This window comes from Syngnathus acus, chromosome 9 (genome assembly GCF_901709675.1).
Source record: "Syngnathus acus chromosome 9, fSynAcu1.2, whole genome shotgun sequence".
In the NCBI taxonomy this organism is placed as follows: Eukaryota; Metazoa; Chordata; class Actinopteri; order Syngnathiformes; family Syngnathidae; genus Syngnathus; species Syngnathus acus.
In genome coordinates, this window is record NC_051094.1 from 7856388 (window position 1) to 7879923 (window position 23536).

General features: G+C 42.1%; 1 protein-coding gene across 2 annotated transcripts in view; it reads right to left on the reverse strand.

Annotated features, from left to right (window-relative positions):
- Nucleotides 1–23536, reverse strand: part of ccser1 (coiled-coil serine-rich protein 1) — a 69885-nt gene that overhangs the window by 44156 nt on the left and 2193 nt on the right. For both annotated transcript variants that reach the window (XM_037258314.1, XM_037258315.1), the window contains exons 2-7: nt 19030–19936; nt 17468–17855; nt 15532–15704; nt 12258–12348; nt 9979–10084; nt 130–304 (exon numbers count right to left, since the gene is read on the reverse strand). In XM_037258314.1, the coding sequence (XP_037114209.1) occupies nt 130–304; nt 9979–10084; nt 12258–12348; nt 15532–15704; nt 17468–17855; nt 19030–19908 (1812 nt within the window). In that variant the 5' untranslated portion in view covers nt 19909–19936. The remainder of the gene's footprint in view (nt 1–129; nt 305–9978; nt 10085–12257; nt 12349–15531; nt 15705–17467; nt 17856–19029; nt 19937–23536) is intronic.

A 23536-nucleotide genomic window follows, 5' to 3' on the forward strand; every position in this document is an offset into this window, starting at 1 on the left:
GTCAGTGTAGTAAATGGAGGCTAACTGCACTTTTTCTCTTGCGGTTGTGAGCAATTTATCCAAATATCCCTCCTGGTGGAAAGCCTGTGTAGGCATTTGAATATCGGTGCGTGAGTAAGAACATCCCACCTCCTGTAGGGTGCGCCTCAGCCTCAAAAGTAGGGTCTTGACAGCGGTGCAGTCCTGCTGCATCAGCCGGAGGGGGAGGACCTCCGCTCCGGGGGGCAAGGGCTCGTCTTCCCTACCCAGAAGCGGAGCCGAGCTGCAGTCGGCCGGCAGCAGACTTGTCGGACGTCGAGGCTCCCTGGAAGGAAAATACAACAACAGAAATGTAAAATTTGTCATCCTTTTTGTGTGTGCACCGGTGTAAGAAAGGATAGTTCATCACTCATCTTTTTCAACCTTGCTCTTAATGTGTCTTTGTAGTGTTTGGAATAAGATTAATAGAACTCTATATTTGAAACACAAATATAGAATGTAAAGAAATGTAATAGTATTACATAGATTTACACAGACATACAGTATTATGAGAATATGCATGTGAGTTATATTGTCTGTTTACATGTTTTGCTCCACCAGTTGTGTTCCTATATCTGTTGTTGAACACGCAACAGAGATGCTATTTGTTAGCATGTCCATTTTAAATGATGTGGTTGTTTAAAATATATAATTCATAACATCATACTAGTTCATCTGTTTTTACAGTAGATATATATACTAGTAGTGGGACTGGGTTCTTTCGCGTGTCCTCTTTGTGGGGAAATTTGGCGCAAAGTCTACTGTGATGGAAAATTGGTTGATTACTCACATTCTACTATTTTGATTGTTGAGAATAGTTCACTTGGCTCCATTTAGCTGCTATAAGCCTCAACTTCTGTGGATTATCTCCGTTCTATCCCTGCCTGCTCATATCCATTCACTCTTTATGAATGTTATCTTAATGGAATATATGTCACTTAAATTGAGTTTTGAAAAGTGATGCCAGCAATGTAAGACATGGTCAAAGCTTTCAGTAAGAAAGAGCAAAATGGAAAAAGACAAAAATGCCGATCGGCTCAACATTGAGATCTATCACCGGCATATAAAAAATAAAACCATCAAATGTCGTTCCTATTTCAAGGACAAACATATTGGCGCAAAGGATGTTTCAAATGTCTGGCCGAGATAAAAGCCTGAGGGGTCCACATGCTCAAGGTCTGTGTGCATCGACGGCCACAAGCACATCATGCAGTTGCTTTTAAAGCAAACATGCGGGGGGGCAAAAACAATTCTTAATTAATCTTAATTCTTGTTCTAGGATTCCTCAAGTCCAGCTGCTGCTCTTTGGAGAGCACGAGAGAGCATCAATCCCCGTCACCTCTCCAGTCGGTCCGTTTGCAACTCTCTCGTTGTCGTATGTCGTACCTGACCATCTTTTCACACGGGTGTCGCCTTCTCTCTTTGGCCTACGTGTCTCCTCGGTGGTTCCGCCGTGCCACTTTGACAGTGTCGTGACAGTCTACACTTCACGGGCATTATCAGAGGCTAATGTGTCCTCTGAGGTAGCGGTGTGAACACCTGAGACGACCTCTCTCTCAAGATGACAGGTTCCCCCCCCTCCCGCGCTCCCTTATTTTTTTTTTCCTTTTACACCTTGCTGAAATCTATCTCAGTGAACTCTTTCCCCTTTTTCTGTCCTTCAACTCCGCTGTGCTAGGCGGGCAGGTGTAAATGGGTGACAACTGATCAATGGTTCGCCGTACTTGTGTCAAGTGCAGCATTTGCGCTCAATAGGATCAGAGGCAGTTGAGAAGAGTCCAATGTTTCGTTCTCGGCCAGGCTTCTGTTTTTAGCAGTGTTTTTTTGTGGTTTTATCTTGTTGGATGACCTGTGATCGGGAGTTGAGACAACGTTTTCTGACACAGGGTAGCACGTTTTGCTCTGGAGATTTCTTTGCGGTCTGTAATGATTCACCTCTGTGCTGGATGTAGCAGAGCAACCCCAGAACTTGTGTTCGTTTTAACAGACCACTTTGTGGTTCCACGACGATGTTTAACAAATGGAGGGCGAGTTTTTCAGCAAATAGTGAATAGTTTATAAATATAAACTACACTGTATTCGACTTCACAGTTCAGTGTGGAAAACTGAATGTAAAGTTGGGAGTGATACTATAGAATTGTGCGACGACTTTTAATTTATGTGGAAGATGACCACGTTCCGGAAACTTCACTGTAATATAACACGAACAAACCCAAAAGCATGTGATCGATGTTTGTCCCACTTTGCTTGGTCATCCTTTTTCACTTTTGGCATGACAATAGATGTCCTCCTTCCTCCACTTTCTTCTCATTTTCCACACTCCTCTAAACAGTGGTTGCCTTTTGTCTTTCCTGCTCCTTAGTCTTGTCCTTTGCCCGGTGTTTTTTTTTTTTCTCCTCTCATTTCATTTCTCAGAAGTGATCCATTTTCATCGAGAGTGAAAAAAGCCAATTATCTGCCTTTTATTACTTTTCATTATTTTACCGCTGGTGGTGGTTTATTACCGTGCGGTCGGGGGCTCATGCTAACACGCACCTGCGCGGGCGATAAACAATGGTGCGAAAACAGCAGCCACTGTACACGGAACCTGACAAAATTTTGAGTTACTGCATGACGGCGGGAGAAATGACAACGCGGCGTCAAATAAATTTAAAAAAAGCGAGGTAATTTATCAGCAGCATTAGAGACTTTACAATATAAAGACAGCCTTGTTTAAATAATAACAGTAGAAGACAGTCGACAGTTTAACACTCAGATGCAACGCAAATCACATAGCAGCGTTAAATTTTTATGGCGAACGAGGGAAGACAATTATCGGACATGCGTGTACGTATGTCATACATTTCCTCAAACAATTACCCGAGCTTTGATGGTGCTCATTTGTCATCGCTCGCTTGTACCTGTCAAAACTCAGTCTGTTCATCTGCATGCTGCACCTGAGGCAGCGAGCATTTTTACGCCGCCGTTAACTCATCAGAAGCATCTGTGACAATGACTAAGCATCGGCCAAAGCTCCGGGCAGCAAGTCTGATGGAGAATTCCAGACTTGAAGACACAAAAATGGAGAGGGTATAAAATGAAGGGCATATCGCAGGGCTAACTTCTTAATTAACTTTTCAGCTTGCCTTTTACAAATCTGAGTAAAAAGTAACAATGTACTGCATGAAAAGGGACATTTTTTAAAGGGAACTCATTTTTAATGTCGTCTACACAATTTTTCATTAGCTGTCTTTTACTGAAAAACATTCTGTCTGGTCTGTGAGCAAATTTTTGTTCCTATTTTTTGCTAGACTGTGACATTGGTTAAGCGTCTGTAATAGGGTTGGCCGAGACAGACATTTTGAAATATGGCTGAATGTTGCCACTACATCAACACAACGTAGAGTTAGCGAACGAGGAGAGCCGCTGCACGGGGTCTACCGAGGTGAAGAAGAGAAGCGAGACGTTGAGTGGTGCTCTCAATTTAGCAGTCCATTTACGTTCTAGCCTTCACCCGTGGTCATGGACTTTGAGAGACGCCCAGACCAATAAGATCACGGATGCAAGAAAGCGGGCTTCACCTCAAAGGGTGACTGAGCTTAGCCTCAGGAGCGCACAAATCACACAAGAGCTCAGAGAACAAAGGAAGCCATTATTCGCTCACCTCTTGAGTGAAAAGACAGTCAAACAAAACGAGACTGAATCGAGAAACATTTTAAGATGGGTTGGATAAATACAGATGTGTAAATCCTCACTGTATTAGGACAAGGACCAAATACAAGAGTAACAACAAGTATCCAACTCTCAGAAATTCAAAATCCATACAAAAGTGAAGTGAGAAAAGTATTTGCATGCGAATAAAGTCTTATCATGAAGCTGAAATTCTGCAAATGCCAGTTGTGGTAAAACGTATGAATACATGATGTTCTGTAAGGCCCTGTTATGCTAATAATGTACGATCTCTGGCTGAAAGCGGTTTTGATCATCCGAAGCCAAAGTTCTCTTTTTTCCAGACAAATATCAACATAATGACTGCACTGCAGCATAAAGACTGCAGGCTTCGCTCTGACACTTGGCTCGAGCGTTAGATCCACATCGTTTGAATATTCACACTCCACATTATTTTTGACAACTATTAGAGATAAATAGCCCTTCTGATCCTCAGGTTTGTTTGTTTGTTTGTTTTGGTTTATTCATTTATTTGAGAGGCCGCATGAATTTCTGTTCACAAGCGGTGAACATGAGCACCTGTCAAGAATAAAAAGGCATGCCATGTAATTTATGCCACTGGGGATTTTTATCCAAACAGGCGTGAGCGTGATAACGATAGCAAGTGGCATATCGTAGAAATTTGCCGAATCGTGATACGAAGACAAGTGATTCATCCTGCATGGTGCAAGCTAGGTTAAATCAGTTCATTATCTCGAACAAGGAATTAGTTTTATCCATTGGCGTGACTGTCGACAACTTCCTGATGGTAGTTTGAAATAGTTGTCATAATAATTGACAATTTAATTTGACTATTTTAGTTCAGAGTCAGTCCAGGCTAAAAGCGTTTCGTAAGGTGTAATTGTTCTCGCCTGACAGTGGTGAACAATTTCAACCTATTCGGATAGCGTGAAGGTTGCTGTCGACTGACGCATGTCTACAACAGACAGCGTAGTTGGTTGTTCACCGCACTCAATACGAGGCGCCATCCGACAGGCTGAAGTTAACTTCGCTCTAATTATCTGGAGAATTGATTTTCTTCGTGCCGGTCGGCAGTGCGGAGTCGATCGTCATTCTGTCCTCCGCATACACACACATCCACACACGGACAGACTTCTCTTTGTCAAAAAAGAACATTGCAAAAATTACAAACTCCTTGAGAAGAAAGTACATCAAAATGTCTCATTTGGTGTTGAGATTAAATGTTGTCTGTGCAAACTTCAGTTGCCAGGTTTACTCTTGTCTTCATAAAGGGAGCGGTCCTGACTAATTCATCATGCCTCAGCACTAAGCTAACAAAGGAAGTGTCTTCCTTTGAATGTGAGTGGATGAAGTTACAATTAATTCGGCGAAACTTCGAGAAAACTGCAGGGCACGATTTTATCATGTCAATTAAAAAGAGGGGGAAAGAGATTTAAAAAAACAACATCTTTTACTGGTGATATATTGGGACTTTATCGTTATGGATGTTATTGAAACAAAGGGAATGATTTCATGTTTGCGGCACGATTTTAAGAAAAGATTGAATTGCGATTTTTTTTTGATAGACGTGGTTTTGATTCAATACACAATTTTCTTCAAATCAAGCTTCAGTGCAATATTCAGTGCATGTAGTGACATTTACAAATACGACAGAAAATGACATCGTACCATCAAAACCTTAAAAAAAACTCTAATAATGCACTGACAATCAAGAGGTAAAGCATCTAAGCTTTTTAAAATGGTTCTTTTAAGCCAGAACTACTGCTTGCCATCATACATGTAGACTAATATGCAATTATATGCATACCCACTAGTGTGGGTAAAAAAAAAAAAAAGAATGTCTGAAAGAAAACGAAATGACATCTTTTCAAGAGGGGAAGTAAAAACGTAGAAGCAAAAATACACATAAAAGAATGTACTTGCACAAGTGTGCACACCCCCATAACTGGGGATCTGACTTATAATTAACCACATTCAAACTCATTAAATGCGAGTCAGCACACACCTGTCAGGATTTGTCTCCAAAATAAAGTTCAGCTGTTCTAGTCGGATTACTCTGACATGTTAAGCTTCCTAGCAGAAGTCTTCTTTTGTGCTGGCTGGTATTTAGAAGTGTTCATAATTCCCCCCACATAGACTTTAGGCCCCAGTTTCAACTTCCATCTGAAGAAAAACAGCCCCAGAGTATAATGCTGCAACCAACATGCTTGATGTTAGGTATGGTGGTCTTCTGGGGATGTTCTCATCAGACCATAACACATTTTCTCAAATGCACTTGGGGGACTTCAAGGGACATGTGTTATTGCAAAATGTGCCGTCCTACCGCATAGGCCACACAGACTAAATGTACAGGTTGGTGTCACATGTAATAAACAGCCAGCTTTTTCAATCTCGCTAAAGCGTCCCTTAGCATTTTTTTGTCATCAATTTTGGAAGGATGTCAATTTCTTGGCAATGTTACAGTTGTGCTATTTTTTTCTCCACTTGATAAAAACTGTCTCGTGTTTTCTCTCGTAGATGTGTTGTCATGGAAATTATTTAGTGTCCTTCTCCAGAACTGATACTTTTGAACAGTGAATTCCCCCTGATGCTGTGGAAGGTCTCTGCAGACCCTGACGTGCTGTAAGAGGTGACTACAAAAATTGTCAGTAAAAGTTGAACTTTTTTTGAGGTTAATCACAGCATTTAATGGTAACATGAGTATTCTGCCTTCAACTTAACATAAATGTGATTGGTGAATTCTGAACACTGCCACGTCTCTATTAAAGGTGTGTGCGTACTCGTCCAATCACATTGTCTCAAGCCCTCTTGAAAAGTTTTCATCTAAATGTTTTGAAATAATTCATCCTTGTCTCTAAACAAAACTTACTCGTACAAAAGCAGCACCACAAGCACCGACTCAAATAATGAAGACTACACTAATTAGTCTCCTTGTACCGAGCATTTATATCAAATGGGCACCGGCAGCAATGCACAAAGGATCTTCTTAAACATCATTAGGCTGGCCCTAGATTGCAAAATTCACATTTAGATGGAGAATTTCCGCAGAGGCTTTTGTAGCGTTGAACCAGCCTCCTAAAATAGACTTGTAGTCTACCGCAGCAGACTCCTCCACAATCGGATGTCTCCAGACTAGGTGAAGCAGCATGTGACTCACTGTCCACAGGTATTCTTGTACGCTCACTAGAGGATCAAGTTTACTCTTAGCTTGTACACTGTATTCCAAGTCATCTCTACAAGACAGGGAAGCAGAGATGTAGGTTTCTATGCGCATGTGTGTGTTATTACATTGACTGAAATTAGACAGGTTGGCAGCTACCTAGAATGAATCATATCACACTGGAATGGATGCTGTTCTATTTCTGACTGTGTGGGCTCATGTTATAAGACCACGTTCTCGGCGGGGAACGACTCAGCCTACTGATCTCCCCAAAAGTGGTTTTCTTTCTGTGATTGGCTCAAGTAGGATGTATAGTGTGTATATTTGTATTCTTACATGGATTCCAAGAGATTAACAAATTGTTGTTGCTGATTGTCAGACAGTGGGAAACACCATTCATGCAGGGAAATGTGAGAACTTTGTCATCAGCAGAGAGACTGGAAGAGTCAAAGAAGTGACATAGAAATGGACATCCTTGGAAATATATTTTGGTTGTCTAGGAAGAAATTTCACCTCACATCTCTTCATGCAAAAAGGCTTGATTAGGACAGCACCAGCCTGTAGAAAACGTGACTATTAACCACGAATCGAAACTTCCTCAATATTCTGCTCAGTTGTAAAAAGGTAATGAAGCTGCCTGAAACATCTAAAAGAGGCAATTTGTTATTTGTTGGTAGCAAAAAATGGAGTCCATTTGAAACTAATGAATGTGATGGAATTGTATGTGGGGGGGATACGTGGCGTTTGTTTCGAGATGGTCCTTACCACCTTCAAGGAGACGCCCTTGCTTAGAAGCCTGCTGTGGTAGCTTTCCAATAGACAAAGCGGTTTCTCTGAAGTCAAGAGACAAAGTGAAAGACTAAAATAAAACTTTACCTCCTTTATTTGGATCTTAAATCACTCTCATCCGTTTACTCAGTGATTTCAAAGAGATAAACAGTTAAAGGCTTTGGGAATGCACAGTGAGTGCTTGCATTTATTGTCCTATTCTAAGACGGAGATAAGACTGACTTTTTACAACTTTGCAAAACACTAAAAGGAAGGACACTTAAAGTCCCATTGTCAACAACCGGAATGGCTGACAAGATAGTACAGTGTGTCGTTTTAGTTCGGTGTTGCAAAAACTTCAGCGTTTCCATTGCTTGCAGTGCATGAGTGTGCGTGTGCGTGTGCGTGTGTGTGTGAAGCAGATGTTCTATTCAGCCTATCAGACAGCCAGCAGCATGTTGCAGCTGATACCCTGGACAGTCCAAGTGAGTGACAAGTCCGTGTGTGGCTGTTTGGAGTGTGTCTTGTGTGTAGTTGAGGCGCTTGCTTTGCCTCTAGCAAATCGATGTCCCCCTCAAGGGAGCGTGGAACCTGAAAGATTGCGAAGAAAGAGTGAGGCAAACTTAACCCCAGGCAAACATTTTTTTGAGTGCCCTCCGTCCCTCTCTCTGTCTCTCTCGGCTTCCCCTACAGTAGGTAACTCACACCTACCGGTGATCGGGGAAATGAACTCAGACCTGCCTCCATTATGTGGTCAGTCACTGTCAAAAGCTTTTACTTCAAAAAGATTTCATTTCAAGAAAATACTTCATAAATCCACATTGGACACCCCAGTTTTATTAGCTTGCTAAAATTTTATTTCAGCTTCAAAGTTTTAAAATGGATCTTTTCGACATCTTAGTGGCTTCAAAATGGTGCAGTGTATTAAGATAGGATAAGATAAGATACTGCAAATAGCACCTTGGTATCTTGCTGTTGCTGGTTTGACCAATGGAAACAAAGTGCATAGGGTAAAATATATTCTATTTCAGTAACTCATCAAATTTGTTTTAACTAATGGAAATTTTGTCCATGTCGTCTACTTGTGATTGTCTTTTTGTTTATGTAACACATCCTTGGGTTTCAGGTAAACCTGGACAGAAGATCGAGTTGTTGTAAAATCTCAGGCAGGTCTCTCGTCTAGACGCGCAAGCTCTTCACTTTTCACGGGGACATTTAGAAAGCATTGGAAGCTGCTCAGTAAAAAAATAAATCAAAATAGCAGCCAAGGATAAGGGTTACGTTTCAATGCTGTCATAGATGTGTCAAAGTGCTGGTGGCGCAAGTGTCGGTAAACAAAAGTGGGCTCAGAGGGCAATTTCTTTCAAAGGGAATACCTTTTAATCTATGGGTGCAACTCAATAGAGCAGCACTTAAAGTCATAATGGTCTGCTGTCGTGTCAGACACAACTAGCCACAATGCCACTGCTGACATAAGCCATTTATCAGCAACCCAAAGAAACCCGAGCTAAGGCAGCACTGAAGAAGAAGAACTTAACAGATGAATTTGGATGCGAATGTACTAAAAGTGTGAAGATTCCGTTTCAGCCGTTGGCCAATGGGAGACGTGAAAAGGAGAACACAAATGTAGCTTGCATATTTCCTCAAAGAGAATGTATGAATATATTTATTTAATGCTTGACTGTGCTTAAGTCTTGTTTCCTCGCCACTATGGCTCTGTGGGAGACATAAAGCATGCCAGCCAACTCACAAGGAAGACTCAAGATCAGCAATTTTATAGGCAAGATATGTAGCCCCTTCAGCAGCACGGTTGTGGTCTAGATAGTCTACTGGGATCCAATACAAGAGCTGAATTGACATTTTACATAGAGAATGCTTAACATTGTCAGCGGGATATTTATTTAATGGCCTAAGGTAACAGAAATTGACAGGCAACTAGGAAATGTAGTTCCTTGTCATTTCCTAGTTATAACAATGGAAATGAGATCAATAAGGACAGTGGCAAACTGAGATGGGACAAGTCAAAGGTCACAACAACAACGAGTAATACCTTGAGATCTGAGCTTAAATTGTTCCATGGCCACACTTGTATTGCAAATCGTCCTCCCCAGTGAAATTAATAGCAATATACCAAATATCCGTTCCAGTAATATATCATGTTTTCATATAAGAATATACACCTATGAGTATTGTTATATTATCGTCTACATGTGTTGCTCCACCGTTTGTGTTTAAACCACAACTATCAATGCTAATTGTTAGCATGTCAATGGGGTTTTCCAATTTTTGTTAGCGTAATACACTTTTAGTGTACAACCAAAATAATGAACATATGGTCCAATGAATATTTCTTGTTGAGTTACCTGTGGCTGTTGTCTTTTGATAGGATGCGATCTCCTGATGGGTCAATCGGGGAGTGGAGCAGGTTGAGACAAGATGCCAAGGACTGGCTAGAGTCTTGTCTGGAAACTGTGCAAAAATACACACACACACACACACACACACAAAATGAGCAGGTAACTAACATTCGATCAATGGAAGGAAGAAAAAAAGGACTGGTTGGTACAGACTTCAAAGCACTTTTGCTAGCATCTGAAATGGAATTAATCTGCTCCAGGATCAAATAGCCGCCACCATAAAAACTTCACAGGTAATGTTTTAATTAACATGTTAGCATCACCAAATTCTCTGATTGATACATTAATCAGACGACGCAATCCCACAGCAGAAAGCTTCCCGACGTTGGATTGGTCTATCTAGGCAAATAGATAGTCAGATTTTAGAAAATTCCTGCAACCATCCAGCTAACACAATGCAGGTTTGTTGTTAAGACACATTATTGCATGTGACTGGATGAATGAGTCGAGGGGTGGGGCGCTTGCGACCGAGGATAACACCAATTTGTCTGTCATATCCTTCAATTACCAAAAATCTGAGGTTGCTCAAGCCCAAAAGCTTTCTTTTGTCACAGTAAGTTCCATTTCCTGTTCTATGGTTATTGTCACACATCTGTCACTGCACAGTTGAGGCGGTGGCACACAAACACCGGCAGTCCGCCAATATTGGTTGCAATGAAATGCCTCGCTCTTTAATAAAAGACTGCAAGAAGCCTCCTGAGAGAGATTTTTTAAAAATTGCAGCTGTGCAATTTTTGACTCGAAGGGCTGTGTGAGGACAGGTGCGCGTGAATCTGTAAAAAGTGCCAACTTTATTGTAATAATTCAAATGCTTAATTTCACAGCACAGTCTGCACACTATTAGAGCCGATGACTAAGCATGCACGCTCCAGTGTGTGTGTGTTTGTTATTAATGACGGTGGCATCTTTGGTGATACATCAGCCAGTTTGTCCTCTGAGATTTTGTGTTCGTGGAAGGGACATTAAAAACATACTAATAAAATAATCAAATGGTTTCCAAGAAAGCAAAGTTTAACCCTTTTTTGGTCTTTACTGGCGTATCGATACGCTTAATGGTTTTGTCGACCGTCTGGAAAAAATGACTCCGATTTATTTTGATTTATTTCGGCTATATGAATGTTATTTTGCACCTGCTACCTCCATGATCTGATTTCAAACTGGCAATAAAATTTCTTTCTCCATTTGAGCTGCATTTTCACAATCGAGCATCAATCACGAGAGGCACCTGTGACTCCTTCCTGTACTGTGCAATCATATGAATATTTTGATGAGTGGCGTTGGTATTGGTGCAACAGCGGCAACTCCTGCGCTTCTTATAAAAAGAATTTAAAAAAATCATAAAAAAATCCAACAACGATTCATGATTTCATAAAATAAGTCACAATTGTATTAAGCGTCTTTGGATTTTTGAAAAGCGCTATACAAATTTAATGAATTATTATTATCATTTTGTTGTGCATGAAAGAAGTGAAGCGTACATTTGCGAGGTGACGAGAAACCGTGCGAACTGATACTCGCCATCTGTGCGAGCGCTTATAAATGGAACAAATAAATCCAGTGCAGTCGCAGCAAATCTCCCTAATTAACCCGCTCGACGAGCCAGGACTACTTGCCACATCGTACTCAAGCTCACAATATAAGTGTTTCACACAATTAGCGCCATTTTAAGTTAATCGCGCTCCAGTTAACACATTCAGGTGAGGTGAGTTCACAGGCGAAACTCATTTACGATTATATTCTCACACGTTTTATCAAAAAAAAATGAAAAATATGCTTGGCATGCTTTGAAGGATGGCGCCAGGCAACACGTGTACCTTGATAATCACTTCTCGAGCATGAGACATGCTGTAAATAAGGCAAGTATATCAAAGTTGTGTGCCATATGCTGAAAGATTGGGAGAGACGGTTCAACTGGAGGCAACAAAATGGATGTGAGGAGGATCAAAGAAAACTAACATAGGGGGACTGACTGACTGAGAGATGCATGTGATCAAAACAGAAGACTCTCCAGGCCTTTCACAAAATAAATCTACATCCAATAGAAAATCACAGTGAATTTTTTTTAAAAAACAGGGATTGACATCATCATGCGTGATATGCTTCCACTCCAGGTAGAAATGATAAACTTCAAACATTGTCGGTAGAGTGAACGGGTTTGACGAGGGCGACAGTTTGAGGCTGGACCTCACTCCACATGATTTTCTAGGGCAATTAAAAACAATTACCGTGACGATGGCGCTGATCGTCAGATAGGTCCAGGTCCAACATGAGGTCATCTTCATCCAGCTCGGAGGAGCCCATATTATTCAGAACATCCTAAAAGATAGACAAACGTCAAATAAAGATGATTAACATGTTGGGAAAATAACGTTAATACAATAAAGAAGAGACAGTTCTGGAACGCCTCAGGATATAAATCACCCAAAATTAAAATGGGTTGGACAGCACAAGCTATAAAAAGATGAAGTGATTTTAATCATTTGGAGAAAAAGATGATCTCTGTTTGGGAAGAGTGTTGGAACTTTCTTGCCTTTGAGACATAGAAAGAGATTTAGTGTCTCATCATGACAGCAGATGGGAAAAGGTACTGAATGAGCGAGAAGACAAAGTGATCATCCCTCCATCCATTTTCGCTAGTGCTTGTCACCTATCCCAAATGACTTTTGGGCAGGGTACACAATGTTGCCAGCCAATCGCAGGTCACACACAAACATCCACTCACATTTGCACCCATGCACGATTCTTTCATCGAGCTAACATGCATATTCTGGAGATGCGAGGGGAGGCTGGAGTACCCAAGGAGCATGAAAACGAGATTTAAACCCAAAACTTCTCGACTATGAGGCAGACATGCTGCAGAACGTGATCAGTTAACTAAAAAGACAAGCAGCCATTCATCGAACCTGGATTTTTTTGAGTAGCTTTTTATTCCTTCATAATCAACTGCACTGCAATGTGTCACCAAAAAACTGTAAATCTAACATGTTAAAATATTGCCGCACTACCCTTTTCCTAAAGCACTCTGCACTATTGTTCTATGAGGACATTCCTCTCATTTTACAGACAAGAAAGAGCTCGGTTAATGGATAAAATGTCTGCATTAGTTGGAGGCCGTAAGGCAGCGCCGGCCTCTACAATATTGGAACAAAATCCAATACTGCCATCTGAAGGCCAAGAAAAGGATGACTACTGTAGATTAGAAAACGAGACAAGTACGTTTCCTTTACAAAAAGGAAAGAAAATACGAGATTTGAAAATGGCTAAGGATTTTGTGGCACCCGTAAATCAGTTTAAAGTAACATTTGACTGGAAACAAAATACAAAACATTTAAACCTTTATACAATGGATCCCTAAAAGTGGGGAAAATATGCCTCATGAGTTCAAACTCCCATCAAAAAACACGTCAGCAAATCTTGTAAAATGTCTACTTCAATATTTGGTTGAGTTTGGTTCAGGTTCATTTGATAAAAAAAGATTTGGGCTATTATTTTACCAAGGAGACGATATAACACGGGAACCTTTTAAGTCTCCACACTTTATTTTCATCTGACACACTGTTTACAACATGCTGGTAAGGACTAGCACTATAGAAAATGGATGGATGCTTCTTCTCCCAATAAATACTTAGCGCTGGTTGAAAGACTTTGGTTAAACGCATGCTCTGGAGAAAAACTAAATCCATGCAACTCGGGGAGAGACTCCGAAAATCCAATAAGCGACTTTGCTCTGCTCTCATCACGAAAACAATGCAACAGCCTTATTCCGTATTGATCCGCTACACCGACACATGAGAGGAAAGGGGGGTACAAAAGGCACATGAAGGAATAACTAAAAAGGTCGTGTGTCTTTTTAGAAGCAGCTGCTGTCCTTAAATGACAAACTGAATCACAGTTTCTCAGTGAAGCTAGCAATTAAAAAAAAAAAAAGAATGCATAGAAAGTAATAGACACACACTGTAGTGTAAAAGAACATTATTGCGTAATACCCCAACACACAACACAACAGAGCAATGACAATCCTGTCCTTTAAAGAAGCCAGACATGACATTTGCATGATGTTTGCTGCCAGAGGTGGGGGCCGGAGAGGAGCCAACGTCTTCGACAAATGTAAAATCCGTCTCTTGAACGAGGCTGCATAAAAGGGAACAATACGCACTCGGTCCAAGGGTCCTTTCGCACCTATTGTTCAGCCTTTATCTGGTTCTAATCAATTGGTACGTTTGTAAACCTTGGTTTACTGAAGGGGGGGGGGGGGGGGGGGGGGTATTCCCAGCACGCTGCATTCACACTCAAGTGGTTACCAGTAGCCCATTCAGGTGGAGCTGTATGAAAACCCAAACCAAAAAACTACTCACCTTGTGGAGATGTAAATCCCACAGCCATGACTCATCAATTTCTAAACTCTATGTGCCTCGCTTGTAATGACTTTTATAATAAAACCTGATTGGTCCCCCAGCGAGTTGGATCGGGGCAAAACAGAACTGCCTCAGACCAAAGGTAAACCGATGAAAAGCTTACAAGGTGCCAAACTCGAGCTCGATTACAACAAATTAAAACACCCAAACATCCGCAAAGAAATTATTCAAGGGAGAGGTCGGGGACACTGCAGAGGAAACTAATTTGACCGCCCGTGTTGGTGACCTTGTTTTTTTGGTCAGCTCATGGCCATACGTGACGGTAGGAACGACCGGGCTGTAAATCAAGAGTCTCACTTGCAGACACCCCACAGAGAAATGTTTAGTGTGATTATCTTGTCAAGTAGAAGTGGGCGCAATCGCTGTCGGCCTGCTACATTATTATCCGGCTGTCAAAAGCAACGAAAAGGTGGGCGGAACAGCAAATGCGATAAATGTGACAAATATCTCAAAGCTGGGCCCACCCTGGCACCCCAAAGAAATGTCGAGATAAAAACAGAAACCGAAAGAAATAAGTAAACAGATACCTTACAGGTTTATCTATATGCGCTTCTCAAAATGTCTCATTCATCACTCCAAATGGACGCCTATCATAATATGGAGCACTTTCAGGAAAGAAGATGTTACATTTACTGAAATGGTGATGCCAATCGTCAGTGAACGGCTTACCCAAGACCCCCCCATCGTGAGTTTGGAGAACATTTGGGGAAAGGCGCGTCTTAAAGTGCACATTGCTTGTATGCAAATGTTAGAGTGAGCTAATCCTCCCCATCAGGTGTGACACTGAATCCCCCCCCTCTGAGTTTTTAGGCATTGTGATTTTGATCTTCTGTGACTGGTGCGTTTGACTTGTCTGACAGTTAATATTAACGGGAGCCGCATCATTTAATCGTTCACTCAATCGTGATTAAAGCTTAGGGTGTGTTCAAGAGTGTTTTATTGTTTTCAAACTTCTGCATAAACTTTTACATCAATTAAAACGGTTTGAAACAGTTAATTAAGCTTCTACGCTCATGATCCCAAATATAATTCATCTCAATCGGAAATGATCTTCGAGGTACTACAAGCAAAGTAACACACTTACCAAACTTCCCAATTTGGATGATGAGGAGTTGTTTCTGTGTTTCAGCAGGCCGCATCCTTCCATGCCAGGGTTGCCGTGGATACGAGGACCGCCGGCCCCTTCCGAGGAGGAACGCAAACGCCGCTCCAAACGCATCACCTCATGGTAGGGGCTGACACTGCTGCACAGCGAGGCTGCAGGAAGGCACAAAACAATAAACATTCACAATTTATTTATAATGGGGGGGTTATATGTTAGTTTTGTATTGAAACTAAATCACGGATGAAAATCCCAATAATGTTGCAGAGGGTTGTTTGGTTATAGTGAACAAAAGAGAGCCACAACTACAAACAGGAATGTGAAAGAAATGCTTTTTAGCGGGTAAACAGAAACCTCCTTCAACACAAATTTGCATACTGAACAGTATTTACAAAGTGTGTATGCGAGTCCTTTTATTTCCACGCATCAAAAGGTGAGTGGGCGTAATTGCATGTTTGTCCTCACACTGAAGAAGTCTTTAGAATTTTTAAAATCAGCCAAAAAAGGAAAAGAGCCCAGAGACTCCTCATTTATGTTACACTAGAGCACAGAAATAAATTACATTGAATTATTAGGTAGCGGTATATCTCTTGCCATGTGGATTTATTTAGGGCACCACTGTTCTCTTGGGATTATCACATGTCCGCTCCGACCCTCGTGGAGTGTGTGGGGTTAGCAGGTTGTTGATTGAATGGTCTGAATGGTCCGTATGTGTGAATTGCTTGTTTGTCTATATGTGACTTATTCAGGGCGCACTTGGCCTCTTGCCCAAAGTCAGCTGGGAGAGGCTCCAGCTCAAGCTCATTTGCAGCCGTATTGAGGACAAATTTGACAAAAAAGATGGAGGCCTATTCAGTGATGCCGGTATTTGTCCACTGTGCCTTTTAACGGGAATGCGGTCAAGGCAGGATATTGCAACGACTGTGTACGCATTTAAACAAACAGATGGCATCGTCCAATTAGATAATTGGATCTCGTCAGCGCTAGTGTTTTGTGTAACATGTAAAATAATTGGCAGTAAGGTGTTAATCAATTATCAAATTAATCTATGTAACGATTCATCGAAACCTAATCGATTACCAAATCAAATTTTTTTTTTTTTTAATCCATTAATAGTTCAGATACCTGACTCTTTCTCAACAGTAAATATTTTATATCTAATCAAAATAAAACATTTGCTTTCATTTTTTAAATCAACGATCAATACTTTTGCCTATTTTCCAACATGTTACAAACAAACCCAAGAACTGAATCCTAATGAATTCATGTTTTTGACTTTCTGCACTGTCAATTTGAAATCCTGTTCTAATCTAGATTGAAGGGACGGAAATTAAAACCATTTGCATTGTACGGTTCACTGACAAAATTATCGCTAGAAAAATATTTGCCACCCGAGTGAAAACTGCTTGCAACACATTATTGCGGGATAAGTGACTTGTGGCATCACAGAATACACGTCGAGGGCTCTTTCAGGCAGGTTTCTCGTACTACCTCAGAAGGCTGAAACCTTAGTCAACTTTACTCCTTCGATTTATGTCAGTGTCATTTATATATATATATAAAAAAAAGAGGGATTTTTTTCGTTGTACTTTTACAGGTAGTGTCTGAGGTGCCTGCCTGTCAGAAAGTGGAGCATTTTACAAGCTGTGTAAAAGGGGCTCTCTAATACTACCTCAAAAAGCTGAAACTTTGTCCCTACATTCCGTTTCAGTGCCTTTTATATGAAACACTAATACATAAAAAAGGGGGAGATAGGAAATGACAATTTTTACAGACAGTGCAAGCGGGCTTTTGACGACGATATCTCAGAAAGTGGAAAACTGCTCTCTTTCTAATACTTCCACAGAAAGCTGAAACTTGTTGTGTCAACTTTGCTTCCCTGTTCTGTACTGATGCAGTTTATTCAGAAAGGTCATACCTGTGTGCGGCTTTCTTAAGTGACAGGACCTGGGTTCACGACAGCCGCAAAAGTTCCCTCTCTCGTGAACCGACAGAGTGTGTCGCGCCTTCCTCTCCGTCTGTTCCGGGTACGAGCGGCAGCCGTCGCTTCTCGGCGCTCCCGCCTCGCTCTCGCTGGTAATTTCGGGATTGACCGGCTCCTGTCCCGGCGTCTCCGTCCCGGCCTCCTCTCTCTCTTCCTTGCGCTCTTCCCGCTTGTCCGGCGAAAGTTCCCGCGAGGCCGGACAGGGTACGGCCGTCTCGGGTTCAGAGAGGGAGACGGCCGTCTCGTAGTCGGTGTTGTTGGCCGTGCTGGTCTCGGGAACCAACGGATTCTCAGTGCCAGATGGAGCCGGCGTGAAGAAAACCTAAGAAGATGACATTGAACTTTATCTTGCATGGTCATGTTTAATATTGTCAGTACAGGTGATTTTTTTTTTTTCCTCATTCTCAGCAGAACATAAAATAAAACTCTTGAATGATGGCACACAGGTGTAAAATGTGAAGGGCAGACTTTTTATACTCTTAATAGAAAAGACTTCTCATGCCTGGTGCTGGGGGCTTACACAAGACTTCACACGTTTCACAATAAATATACCTACTTTTTCTTTTATTTTAGTTTTTAGGTTCTTCACATCCAAGGGCACCTCAAGTCCGTGTGTGTTTATAAGAAGAAAGTTTTATTGAATAGTGGCACCTGCAGCGGCAGCATGGAGGAATAATGGTCATTAGAGCTGACTCACAATTTGAGTTTGATGTTCTTGGCTAGGCCTTCACATGTATAGCTTGCATGTTCTGCTGAGGCCTTTTTTTGTATATTCCAGCCGCCGAAGGCTTTAAGCGCAAACATGAAGGGATGTGTAGACAAGCGGTGTCAAACTCTGGCCCGCGGGCCAAATGTGGCCCACAGTGTAATTATATTTGGCTCACGGTGCCAAATTGTCGACTTTATGTGCCAATACAAAAATTGCAATTAGTCTTCACTTTTAGAAAAATAGAGCTGTCACTTGCAAGTTTTATTACCAATCATCTTTTTAAAAACGAAGTTTTTTATGGGTCTCTGATTTCAAAGCTAGTGATTTATAAGTTTGTTGTGTAGCCAATACTGTAAATATGAGACATTCATACATTATTTGAGTTGACAGTCATAGTGGCCCTCAGAAGGAAACTATAACCACGATGCGGCCCACGAAAAAAATAAGTTTGACACCCTTGTGCTAGACGGACGAATGTATTTGATTAACAGTTGAAATTTAAGCGGAGCATTCTGCGAACATGTCTGACAGTTGGGACAGACATTTTTTTGACACTTCATTTTATATACTTGCCGATTATTACCCTTCTCTGTGGTGTGTCAAATTAATAACTCATTTTTACTTTACAGGGACAGCTTGAAAATTAAGATACAATGCTGCATTTTTTACCTATTATCAATTGTTCCCAAAAGTTAAGAGTGTGTTTAACAGTAGCTGACTGTCATGGACCAGATTGTTGACTTTATAGTCAAGACAATTTAGCTGTCAATTGATCTAGGAGCGGTACCTGTGAGGAGGAGATGAATGTCTCTGGGACAGATGGACCCTCAGCTGAGGCAGTGTCGGTGGTCAGTGTGGGTCCAGGACTGGTAGCTGGTAGAGCTTCAGCCTCAGAGACGGAGTCCTCTGTGATGGGGATGAACTCAGAAGGGGTGACGGCCGTGGTGCGGTCCTCTGATACCATGGGAGACTGGAGGGAGCTCTCCAGGCCGCCATCGCTCGGACAAGACCCTGGGGTGAGCCCCCCGGCCCCCGGTGTGACGACAACACACTCCTGAATGTCCCCCGGTGGTTTGTGGTGAGAGAAGCGGTGGTGCGCCGAGAGGGACTTGGGCAGCAGGTGCTTTTTGTGTCGTGACGAGCGCCTGCTACCGTTCCCGTAATCTTCGATGAAGCCCGAGTCATCGCCCTCGTTGACCGCCGAGCCGCCGAGGCAATTGATGAAGACATTCCGATTGGTCGAGGATGAGGACGCCGACGCCTTGTCAAAATCCTCCGTTTGAGAGCGCGTGATTTTCTTCTGCCGGTGGCTCCCGAAGCCGAACGAGTGTCGCGATTTAGGGTGAGCGTCGCTCGCTCCCGCCGACTGCTGGCTGTTCCCGTTGGCGTCGGTGGTCTGCGCCGGCGTGAGGTTCAAATTGACGGGCTGGACGCTAGGCTGGTGGCTCCGCTTGGCCGAAAAGCTGAGCGAGGGCGCGCGAAAGAGGCTCCGCCTTTTGCCGGTGCTCCCCGAGCTGGAGTTTGTGCTGGAGGGAGATGACGTGTGCACGCAGTTGCCGCCTGAAGACGGGGACGACGGCAGCGAGTCTTGCCGCTTGCTGTTGCTCCGGCGGAAGATGGGCAGGCGGGAGACCAGCGTGGAGCGGCGGGAGCTGGATTCACCCATCGATAGGCTGAGGCGGTGGTGGGGTAGTCTGAGGACCAGACAGACAACAACAAACTTGAACATAGAGAAGCTTCCCATTCAACATTTGGGCGAAACAGAGAGGACCTGCCGTGTAAGCCTACCATAACATCACTAATCAATCAAAAAGGTTTGTTTTTCCCGCTGACAAGAGCGTGTCCAAAACTTGCTCTGCGAGACGCGGCCATGTGGTTTTTGCAGTAATCCCATTAACAGACAGACAAACACATCACAGTAAACATTAACTTGCAGATTACTTACATGCCATGTTAACTTTTAGCTATCAAGGGCAAAGAAGCTGCATGAAAACTAAAAAGATGACACTGGCTTTACAAATCACACAACAAATAGTTCAAATACTCACATCTTCATTATTTGCTCCACTTGATGAGCCCAGCACTCCCAAAGTAGCAAGAGAACAACTCAAGTGTTTTGGTTTTGACCTGGCTGTAATAAGCTTACTTTAACTCCCTGCGCCGAGGTGCCTCGCTGGGTGCGTCACCTCCGAAAGCAAATTTGATCAAGCTGCCAACAAGTCATTTATTACGGTCACATCAGCCCATTTCAGGAGGCCCGCATGCCAAACATTGAAGGTCATTCAAATGTCACCTCGTATCGACTTCCAAAACGTTTGGATGGATTTGAGCGGTCAGAATTCACCCCCAATCAATCACAGGGTCCAAAAAATATGAGTGTATTATTGTGATTGCGCAGTGCATACAGCTGACCTAGACAATGCACTCTGACCGAGTACCTTGAGTCGAGAAACATCCTCCATCTGATTAAACACAGATTACAGACAGATTGAGGGCTGGTGAACAGCTACGACTTGAAAAGCTCTTGAAATAAATTTAGATTTAAAGTGTCAGCGATATTACTGCAGCATAGCACTTCTATCCATCCATAATTTTGTTTTGCAAATTTCCAGTCCACTGTGTTTTTCTGTGCATCTTGAATTTGACAAGCAGCGTATAAAGTATGAGTCAGTCAATTTGTTGGTAAATTTAAAACATGACCTCACCCCACCAATCTGTTCAGATGGGGGTTTTTTTTCATTGTGTCATGAAGTTTTTCCGGATCCTACACTGTGCCCCGCCCCACACAGGAGCATAGTTTGTGACTTCCCACTCCTCCCTTTGTTAGATGTCATTGTCAGTCACACCTCTGAACCTAACCTGCATCTTTTAGGAATGTCGGAGGACTACCCCTCCGAGGGATTCCAACCCAGATCTCCAGATGCTAATCACAAGGCGTCCCAAATGCAAAGTTGTTACGTTAAAAAAACAAAAAAGCCCATTCATATATTTTGTGCTTGGTGCTTTGTTGTCTTGAATCAACAGCTGGCGACTTATGGGAGCACCCTGCCGCCTTCCTAATGACACCATATGCTAACAGATTAGCTTTGAATCTTTTCCCCTTACTTACACTCAACACACGCAAACACACTCAATAAACAGCGACTCCCACTTTGCCGCGCAATTAGCATGAGACCATGTTGTTTTTAGTGTATATGCATGTGCGTGTGTATGGGGTGTGACTCAACGGGCTTCCAAAATCGCTTTGACGACGGGGTGCACGCCGATGTCTGATATAAACAACTAACCTCATCATACAGCAGAGTATCAAAAACACACTCATCCTTTGTAGCCACTTGGCAGACACACTAATGGAGCTGGAGTAAGAAGGTATTTGTGGGGCGGTACTGTCACCTTGCAGTCTTTAAGAGGTTGTACTGGAAGGAATCGTAGCTTATAATATATAAAGTGTACAGTGAAGCCTCCAATCATCACAGAGGATTTACGTGTGCATGGGCGACTGCGGTTGTCACCATATTGTTTATCGTCACGTTATCATCATGATTCTCTTTGCGGTGGCCTTGCATCACAAAATCCTAAGAAAAAGAAGTTAAGCATTAACCCAAAAGTGATCCGCACTCAGCTGATGTCTAACTTGGGGGCACACATGATGGTTTTTGAGCAAGCAAAATGTCACGGACAGCCCTCAGTAAGATGCAGTAATCCTAACGTATTGTCTGCTCTCTCCCAACATAGCACCACATTGATGCAGCCTACGCCTTGTAGGCTGGCACAGGCCCCGTGTTATTTGTAGTATATGAATAAACAGTGAGTGAGAACTTCAGAAAAGAACATCTTAACCACACATTGGCAAACATGTTTCAAATACAATAGAATCATCAGATAACAAAATTTCTCCATAAACCAGTGAGGGAAAAAAAATACAGAGAAATATAAAGAACAGGAACAGGAAACACAAATTGCTGTTTTTATTGGCTAATGTCTAATACTTAATCGTCACATTGTAGAGCACTGAGCACAATTATCAGTTGCTAGTTAAGTATTATTGTTTGTTCAGTTAAACAATGTTATGGCTTTAATCTGGATGTGCTTCAACTTCCTATTTTCTGTTCCCATTAACTTTGGATTGATAGAGTCCTGTAGCTGACATTTGCTGCACTTATCAAAACTATTTGGTATTTGTTGTACCTGTGTACTGGAATTAAAAGAAAAAGTAAGCAGTTAGAATTTTGATGATGCTTTCATTCTCCTGTTATTTGTCAAATTTACTTCAATGGTGTTGTTTAAAACCTGTGTGTTGTTCGCCAGGCTGTCATGTGACATTGGTGTCTGCTGGCCTAAAGTTAGAAGGAGCGACAGAGAAACACACAAAACCGGTGCATCCATAGATTCTTCATAGGTGCATGTATAAAACGACTTCCTGATTACCTGCATCTTATTTTCATTACTCCTTGCTAAGATTATCATATCGTATCACTACCGATGGCAGGCAAAGCTATTTTCTGCGTGATCAATAAACAATTTGCTTGTTTGTTATTGTAGTAACAATAAATGAAGATGGTTAGTGTTAATGCAGTTTATTAGAGAGAGAGTATGTTTGACTTAGGTTGTCACTTATCAGAAATGTAGATAAAGTACAAATTCATAAAAATCCAACTTATTCCGTTCCATTACAGGGTTGCTCGCTCTATAAGCAATTGTAAACACTTTTAGGGGGGCGTGTACTTTTTGGGAGAATTACTCCAGTTCACGTTGGATTTTAACCTCGAGCCCGGCGAATAGCAAGGGGAAAGTGTAAATCATTTTTGACGAGGCCCCGTGAGCGGACACAAGCGTCACCCTCAGCCCGCCTGCATGTGCACCTGCCCGCCTCAACAACCCCCTGGAGGCTCTCTCTGCCTTGGCACCACGACACGGGCCGCTACTTGATTAAAGCAAAAGCAAATCTCAACTAGAATGTGCAATTTCTGGAGAAATTGCGTGTGAAGGCGAAATGTATGAATAACTTCTTCGGGGAATGCTGCCGAATGACGTTGAAACGTGTTGAATTACTTGAGAAATGTAGAAATTTTGGAGAATTTGTGTTGAATTTCAAAATAAAAGATGTGAAGTTTTTGGTAAGTGGGAAGTTGTGGAATAGGTAGGCAAAAGATGAACAGTTGAAAGTTGGAATGGGTTGAATCGGTTGAAAAATGTAGAAATGAGAAGGGAAAAAGGAATTGGGTGTGAATTTCAAAATAAAAGATGTGAGGTTTTTGGGAAGTTGTGGAATAGGTAGAAAAATGATGAACAGT